Below are 9,374 nucleotides of genomic sequence, written 5' to 3' on the forward strand. Positions count from 1 at the left end.
AGAGGTGAAGGGGTGAGAGGTGAGAGGTGAGGAGTGAGAGGTGAAGGGGTGAGAGGTGAGAGGTGAAGGGGTGAGAGGTGAGAGGTGAAGGGGTGAGGGGTGAGGAGTGAGAGGTGTGGGGGGAGGGGTGAGGAGTGAGAGGTGTGGGGGGAGGGGTGTGGGGTGCGGGGTGTGGGGTGAGGGGTGTGGGGTGCGGGGTGAGGAGTGAGAGGTGTGGGGGGAGGGGTGTGGGGGGAGGGGTGTGGGGTGTGGGGTGTGGGGTGTGGGGTGTGGGGTGCGGGGTGCGGGGTGCGGGGTAGGAAGGCTGGGGGGAGGCTTGCTGGCTGTTTAGCTGCCGCTGCTGAGCATGCCCAGAAGCTGGCTGGGCTCCATGCCCTGCTGCTGCGCCATCTTCTGCACGTCGAAGCCCATGTGCATGAGGAACTGCACCACGCTCATCTCCTGGCCCGTCCGCTGGTCCCGCACCGTCGGGCACGTGGGGTTGCAGTGCGGCCAGGGGCAGCTGTCAATCAGGCGCATGGGGCAGCCCTTGGGCGGGGTCTTGTTGTTCTTGCTGTTGTCGTGGAGACTGCGGTCCCAGCACTGCAGTGCCCTGGGGAGGGAGGTGCCCTTCACCTGGATATCCATCCAGTAACTGCCACAGAGCAGAGAGAAGGTCACTCACAGACAGGACACTCACAGACAGGAAGCAGAGAGAGACTGTCACTCACAGACAGGACACTCACAGACAGGAAGCAGAGAGAGACGGTCACTCACAGACAGGACAGTCACAGACAGGAAGCAGAGAGACACTGTCACTCACAGACAGGAAGCAGAGAGAGACTGTCACTCACAGACAGGACAGTCACAGACAGGAAGCAGAGAGACACTGTCACTCACAGACAGGAAGCAGAGAGAGACGGTCACTCACAGACAGGACAGTCACAGACAGGAAGCAGAGAGACACTGTCACTCACAGACAGGAAGCAGAGAGAGACGGTCACTCACAGACAGGACAGTCACAGACAGGAAGCAGAGAGACACTGTCACTCACAGACAGGAAGCAGAGAGAGACTGTCACTCACAGACAGGAAGCAGAGAGAGACTGTCACTCACAGACAGGACACTCACAGACAGGAAGCAGAGAGACACTGTCACTCACAGACAGGAAGCAGAGAGAGACTGTCACTCACAGACAGGAAGCAGAGAGAGACTGTCACTCACAGACAGGACACTCACAGACAGGAAGCAGAGAGAGACTGTCACTCACAGACAGGAAGCAGAGAGAGACTGTCACTCACAGACAGGAAGCAGAGAGAGACTCACCTTCTTGTGATCACTTCATGTGACAAGCAGGCAGGAGCGAATATGGCCCTGTGAGGCAAAATAACATCAGAATCAGAGCGAGAATCAGATCCTGCATGAGAGTGCGGGAGCGCGGAGGAGGAGTGCGGGAGCGCGGAGGAGGAGTGCGGGAGCGTGGAGGGGGAGTGCGGGAGCGTGGAGGGGGAGTGCGGGAGCGCGGAGGAGGAGTGCGGCAGCGCGGAGGAGTTGTGCGGGAGCGTGGAGGGGGAGTGCGGGAGTGTGGAGGGGGAGTGCGGGAGCGCGGAGGAGGAGTGCGGCAGCGCGGAGGAGTTGTGCGGGAGCGTGGAGGGGGAGTGCGGGAGTGTGGAGGGGGAGTGCGGGAGCGCGGAGGAGGAGTGCGGCAGCGCGGAGGAGTTGTGCGGGAGCGTGGAGGGGGAGTGTGGGAGCGCGGAGGAGGAGTGCGGGAGCGCGGAGGGGGAGTGCGGGAGCGTGGAGGTGGAGTGCGGGAGCGCGGAGGAGGAGTGCGGAGGAGGAGTGCGGGAGCGCGGAGGAGGAGTGCGGGAGCGTGGAGGTGGAGTGCGGGAGCGTGGAGGTGGAGTGCGGGAGCGCGGAGAGGGAGTGCGGGAGCGTGGAGGTGGAGTGCGGGAGCGCGGAGGGGGAGTGCGGGAGCGTGGAGGAGGAGTGCGGGAGCGTGGAGGGGGAGTGTGGGAGTGTGGAGGTGTGGGAGTGCGGGAGTGTGGAGGTGGAGTGCGGGAGCGCGGAGGAGGAGTGCGGGAGCGTGGAGGGGGAGTGTGGGAGAGCGCTCTTACGGAACGTCCTTCAGCGTGCTCCTCAGCTCCTCCCCCAGGTTCTGGATGTAGCGCCACTGGCCCTCCTGCACCGGCTGCCCTGTCAGGTGGATGTTATCCACCGTCAGCTGGGCCTCGTCAAACAGCCACTGCACCACAAACACGGGGCCTGCGGAATCACACACACACCTGCTGTTACACACACACACACACACACACACACACACACACACACCTGCTGTTACACACACACACACACACACACACACCTGCTGTTACACACACACACACACACACACACACACCTGCTGTTACACACACACACACACACACACACACACACACCTGCTGTTACACACACACACACACACACACACACACACACACACACCTGCTGTTACACACACACACACACACACACACACACACACACCTGCTGTTACACACACACACACACACACACACACACACACCTGCTGTTACACACACACACACACACACACACACACACACACCTGCTGTTACACACACACACACACACACACACACACACACACCTGCTGTTACACACACACACACACACACACACACACACACCTGCTGTTACACACACACACACACACACACACACACACACACCTGCTGTTACACACACACACACACACCTGCTGTTACACACACACACCTGCTGTTACACACACACACACACACACACACCTGCTGTTACACACACACACACACACACCTCCACACACAGTGATCTGCTGTTACACACAAAGATCTGCTGATACGCACACAGTGATCTGCTGTTACACACACACACATCTGCTGTTACACACACAGTGATCCGCTGATACACACAGTGATCCGCTGTTACACACACAGTGATCCGCTGATACACACAGTGATCCGCTGATACACACACACACATCTGCTGTTACACACACAGTGATCCGCTGATACACACAGCGATCCGCTGTTACACACGCAGGTGTGCTGTTATGCCATTCTCACAGTGAGACGGAGCAGGGAGAGCAGGGGGTGAAGGCATTAAGCTGAGGAGTCTCTGTTGCTTGTGTGTCTCCTTACTTTTCAGAGTGGGGTAAACTTTATAGCCAAAGAAGCAGTTCCACTCCTCTCCGCGGTGCAGCTGCCTGCAGCGCTCTGGAACCACACCGCTCCAGTACCTGCCAGGAAGACACGGCCCACACAAGTCAGCACTCAAGCACACGGTACAAGGAGCAGTTGCTCTTGGGTAATGTAGTTCGTATGGGCTAGAGTGATGGATTGGGTGGTCCTGGGTACTGTAGTTCCTAAGGGGTAGAATGATGCAGCAGTAGGTTTTGAGGAATAAAGCTATTTTGTTATTTAGCAGTGTAGTCATTTTCTGGTGGAGTTACTACACAGTCTCCTGAGTAATGTAGTTACTATATGGGGCAGAGTGATGGAGCAGTGGATCGTGGGTAATGTAGTTATTATGGGGTAGAGTGATGGAGCAGTGGATTGTGGGTAATGTAGTTATTATGGGGTAGAGTGATGGAGCAGTGGATTGTGGGTAATGTAGTTATTATGAGGTAGAGTGAGCGGGTGTGTTCGCTCTTACTTGATGCCTCTCTTGATGGCCTCGGTGGGGGCGCAGCTGATGGTGTCCACGCAGTCGGTGCAGCGGTACTGCTTGTTGTCCAGGAACCAGCCCGAATCGGACAGCCCCCTCACCTGGACCCCCGTGTGGCCCAGCTCCTCGAGCTGCTCCGCAACCCGGTCCACATTCAGCAGCACCCCCGTCCCACCCGCACTGAGCCAGCAGGGAAACACGGCCGTCACAAACACCATCTCACACTGCACACGCTCACTTACACACACCATCCACACTCACACTGCACACGCTCACACTGCACACGCTCACACTGTACACGCTCACACTGTACACGCTCACTTACACACTCACACTGCACACGCTCACACTGCACACGCTCACTTACACGCTCACACTGTACACGCTCACACTGTACACGCTCACTTACACGCTCACACTGCACACGCTCACTTACACGCTCACACTGCACACGCTCACTTACACACACCATCCACACTCACACTGTACACGCTCACACTGCACACGCTCACGCTGCACACGCTCACGCTGCACACGCTCACGCTGCACACGCTCACGCTGTACACGCTCACACTGCACACGCTCACACTGCACACACTCACACTGCACACGCTCACACTGCACACGCTCACTTACACGCTCACACTGCACACGCTCACTTACACGCTCACACTGCACACGCTCACTTACACACACCATCCACACTCACACTGCACACGCTCACGCTGCACACACTCACACTGTACACGCTCACTTACACACACCATCCACGCTCACACTGCACACGCTCACACTGCACACGCTCACGCTGCACACGCTCACACTGCACACGCTCACTTACACGCTCACACTGCACACGCTCACGCTGCACACGCTCACGCTGCACACGCTCACACTGCACACGCTCACGCTGCACACGCTCACGCTGTACACGCTCACTTACACACTCACACTGTACACGCTCACTTACACACACTGTACACACTCACACTGCACACGCTCGCTTACACACTCACACTGCACACGCTCACTTACACACTCACACCATCCACGCTCACACTGCACACGCTCACACTGCACACGCTCACGCTGCACACGCTCACACTGCACACACTCACACTGTACACGCTCACACTGTACACGCTCACACTGCACACACTCACACTGTACACGCTCACACTGTACACGCTCACACTGTACACGCTCACTTACACGCTCACACTGTACACGCTCACTTACACGCTCACACTGTACACGCTCACTTACACACTCACACTGTACACGCTCACTTACACACTCACACTGTACACGCTCACTTACACACTCACACTGTACACGCTCACTTACACACACCATCCACGCTCACACTGCACACGCTCACGCTGTACACGCTCACTTACACGCTCACACTGCACACCCTCACACTGCACACGCTCACGCTGCACACACTCACACTGCACACGCTCACACTGTACACGCTCACTTACACGCTCACACTGTACACGCTCACTTACACACTCACACTGTACACGCTCACTTACACACTCACACTGTACACGCTCACGCTGTACACGCTCACTTACACACACCATCCACGCTCACACTGCACACGCTCACGCTGTACACGCTCACTTACACACACCATCCACGCTCACACTGCACGAGCTCACGCTGTACACGCTCACTTACACACTCACACTGTACACGCTCACTTACACACTCACACTGCACACGCTCACTTACACACACCATCCACGCTCACACTGCACACGCTCACGCTGTACACGCTCACTTACACACACCATCCACACTCACACTGTACGAGCTCACACTGTACACGCTCACTTACACACTCACACTGCACATGCTCACACTGTACACACTCACACTGTACACGCTCACTTACACACTCAAACTGTACACGCTCACTTACACACTCACACTGCACACGCTCACTTACACACACTGTACACACTCACACTGTACACGCACACTTACACACACCATCCACACTCACACTGTACACACTCACGCACATGTACCATACACACTCACACTGCACACGCTCGCTTACACACTCACACTGCACACGCTCACTTACACACTCACACTGTACACGCTCACTTACACACTCACACTGTACATGCTCACTTACACACATGTACCGTACACACTCACACACATGTACCATACACACTCACACATACACTACACACTCACTTACACACTCACACTGTACACACTCACTTACACACTCACACCGTACACGCTCACTTACACAGTCACACTGTACACACTCACACTGTACACGCTCACTTACACACTCACACTGTACACGCTCACTTATACTACACACACACTGTACACGCTCACTTACACACGTACCGTACACACTCACACACACACTGTACACACTCACTTACACACTCACACTGTACACGCTCACTTACACACTCACACTGTACACGCTCACTTACACACTCACACTGTACACACTCACTTATACGACACACACACTCACACACACACTCCCTCTCACACTCACACACACACAGGTGTGTAAAAGCCTACCTGCTCCCAGCCAGCAGCAGCACTTTGGCGCTGTCCAGCCCTTTGGTCAGCAGCTCCCTCACAACTTCCTGAATGATCAGCGCCCCCATGAAGGCATAACCAGCTGCACACAGAGCACTGAGGGTGAGTGAAAGCACAAACACACAAAATAATATGCAAACACACACACACTCAGACACATACACACACACACACCACACACACACACTCAGACACACACACGCTCAGACACATACACACACACACACACACACACCACACACACACACACACTCAGACACACACACACACACACACACAAAGCCAATAGCACAGGCATGGATGTGTGAGACTAGCATACGCTACTGTGCTGCATATTAGATTATTCTCTGGGTTTGCTGTCTGGGAGGTTAAGAAGGTTCTCAGCACTCTCCCCTGTGCTCATTACAGTCCAGTGATCCTGGCTGCATGCTGGATCAGCGATCGCTTACTTTTGTCTGTCTTGGCTGAAGCTCCACTCCACACATCACTGGAGCAGTAAGGAACAGACCTGTGAAGAACAGCACGGTTTAGCGCCACAGATATTCTACATCCTGAACAGATATTCAGCTCTGCACCTCCTCAGCGCAAACCCCACGACACAGACAGCAGCAGGGTGCTCTGCTCTCCCTGTTCATCCATTTCCCTGATCTCCTCCCACAGGTAACCCCTTTTACAGGCAATAACAGAAGAATAATCTGAAATAAAGAATCCTCCATCTGCACCATGAAGCCCCTTGATCACAGCCCAAGTAAAAGGTAAAAGGAGATGGATCATTTTGGGTCTGAACTTTTTTGGACATCGGAGCCCATTCCCCAGTAGCAGTGAGCTGGTGAGGGCTGTTCCAGGTTATTCCACAGGAGCAGATCTCCCAGCCACCACAGCTCCACTGGTGAGAGCCTCCGAGCAGCAGGAGGGGGCAGGAGGAGGGGGAGGAGCAGGGAGCAGGAGTAGGAGGAAGAACAGGAGGAGAAAGAGGAGGAGCAGGGAGTAGGAGTGGGAGGAGGAGCAAGAGTAGGGGGAGGAGGGGAGGAGCAGGGAGGGGGAGCAAGAAGCATGAGTAGGAGGAGGAGCAGGAGCAGGAGTAGGAGGAGAAACAAGAGTGGGAGGAGGAGGGGGAGCAGGAAGAGGAGCAGGGAGGAGGGGGAGCAAGGAGGATGAGTAGGAGGAGGAGCAGGAGGAGGAGTAGGAGGGGTCGGATATACATTAAATAACAGCTGGATCACATGCTTTCCCCGCAGCTTCCCTTTAATGAAATGCTACGGCTTTTAATTCCTCTTCTGAGCATAAACAAGCCCCCCTCCCCGTGTATGGGGGGGCTGGGGGGGTCGGGGGGACAGAGGTCTGCTTTCACTCAGCCCCAGACAGACAGAATCAACACTCAGCATCAAAGTGTAACAGGAGAGAACCTCACCACTGCCTTTCCCCAAGTCACACACGTCCAAGAGAAACACACACTTCCTCAGGAGAGGACCCAGCCTTCACCCCGACCCTGTCAGCCTTCCCCCGACCCAGCCTTCACCCCCACCCAGCCTTCCCCCAACCCTGCCAGCCTTCCCCTGACCCTGCCAGCCTTCCCCCCAACCCAGCCAGCCTTCCCCCGACCCTGCCAGCCTTCCCCTGACCCTGCCAGCCTTCACCCCCACCCTGCAAGCCTTCACCCCGACCCTGCCAGCCTTCACCCCGACCCTGCCAGCCTTCACCCCGACCCTGCCAGCCTTCCCCCGACCCTGCCAGCCTTCACCCCGACCCTGCCAGCCTTCACCCCGACCCTGCCAGCCTTCCCCCGACCCTGCCAGCCTTCACCCCCACCCAGCCTTCCCCCGACCCTGCCAGCCTTCACCCCGACCCTGCCAGCCTTCACCCCGACCCTGCCTTCCCCCCAACCCAGCCAGCCTTCCCCTGACCCAGCCAGCCTTCCCCTGACCCTGCCAGCCTTCACCCCGACCCTGCCAGCCTTCACCCCGACCCTGCCTTCCCCCCAACCCAGCCTTCCCCCGACCCTGCCAGCCTTCGACCCAGCCCTTTGCTTGTGTTTGTGTGTGTGTGTGCGTGTGTGTAGGAGGAGGGAGGGAGGGGGGTACTTACACCATGTTGGCATTCCACCAATGGGGGTTTTCCTCAGGCTGGGGGGACAAAATGCCAGTCCCTGAAGAGGGGGGAGGAAGGAGAGACAGAGAGAGAGTGGGGAGAGAGAGAAAGAGAGACAGTGAATGAGGGGGGTTGAGAGGGAGGGAGGGAGATGGGGGGTGGGGAGCACACAGAGGGATGTCATTTCCCACACGCTCTCAGACGTACTCCTGTCTTTCATTGCAGTGTTAATAACAGTCATTATCCCCCGTCAGGGCGAGGTGAGTCCCTGTCTACGTGTCGGCCGCCCGCGGCCTCTCTGCTTGACTCTCTGCTCCTCCTCCTCCTCCTCCTCTGCCTCACCTGTCTCCCCTGCGACACGGCTCCTACACCGGTCTCTTATGAAGAAAACTTAAAGATGGAGCACTGCTGGTTCTGCTGTTTTTCCTTCTGTTTAGAGATTTCCGTTTACTGAGTGGCAGGCCGAAACTCAGATTATTTAAACCTTCTGAGTTGTGCTTCGTGATGTGCATGCTTTCCCCCAATTACTACCAAACGCAACAGTAGCAATTTCTGGAACAGGGCAGACGACTGCTAGAAAAACCTGAAATTTAAACAGACATTCCTGAGGCAAGACAGACAGACATCTACCCTTAGGCTGATTGAAGGAAAAGTCTTTAATCATCTTTAATTATTCCTGAGATTAGGCAGCGTAGGACTGCCAGTGGTGGCGACAGGCAGCTGTCTGTACGGCAGCAGAGGCTGACCGCTGTCCCGTCTCCTCTGAGCTCAGGGGCAGCTGCGTCCTCAGGCGGAGGGAGAGACCGGCATGAACTCCTCCTCACCCTCAATGAGGCCGCTGTTCACAGCACACAATCTCCCCATCTCTTCCTGCCACGAGTGCGTCACTGTTTAGCGTCCCCAGCTCACTTCCTGTGGGGACCGCCCTCACAAAACGCCTGATCAGACTGACGCCACAGAGGTGCCGATTGATGTCACCCCCGAATCTCCCTCGGAAGGCCGTGCTT

The 9,374-nt window shown here is 56.4% G+C and overlaps 1 protein-coding gene across 1 annotated transcript in view; it reads right to left on the reverse strand.

Annotated features, from left to right (window-relative positions):
- Positions 1-327: 327 nt before the first annotated feature.
- Positions 328-9,374, reverse strand: part of LOC118791997 (palmitoleoyl-protein carboxylesterase notum1a) — a 21,042-nt gene continuing 11,995 nt past the window's right edge. The window contains exons 4-11 of the mRNA XM_036549632.1: positions 8,365-8,425; positions 6,729-6,787; positions 6,259-6,361; positions 3,676-3,867; positions 3,162-3,259; positions 2,094-2,241; positions 1,306-1,353; positions 328-634 (exon numbers count right to left, since the gene is read on the reverse strand). Coding sequence (XP_036405525.1) covers positions 328-634; positions 1,306-1,353; positions 2,094-2,241; positions 3,162-3,259; positions 3,676-3,867; positions 6,259-6,361; positions 6,729-6,787; positions 8,365-8,425 — 1,016 coding nt within the window. The remainder of the gene's footprint in view (positions 635-1,305; positions 1,354-2,093; positions 2,242-3,161; positions 3,260-3,675; positions 3,868-6,258; positions 6,362-6,728; positions 6,788-8,364; positions 8,426-9,374) is intronic.

The sequence above is a fragment of the Megalops cyprinoides genome, chromosome 1 (assembly GCF_013368585.1).
Source record: "Megalops cyprinoides isolate fMegCyp1 chromosome 1, fMegCyp1.pri, whole genome shotgun sequence".
Lineage (NCBI taxonomy): Eukaryota > Metazoa > Chordata > Actinopteri > Elopiformes > Megalopidae > Megalops > Megalops cyprinoides.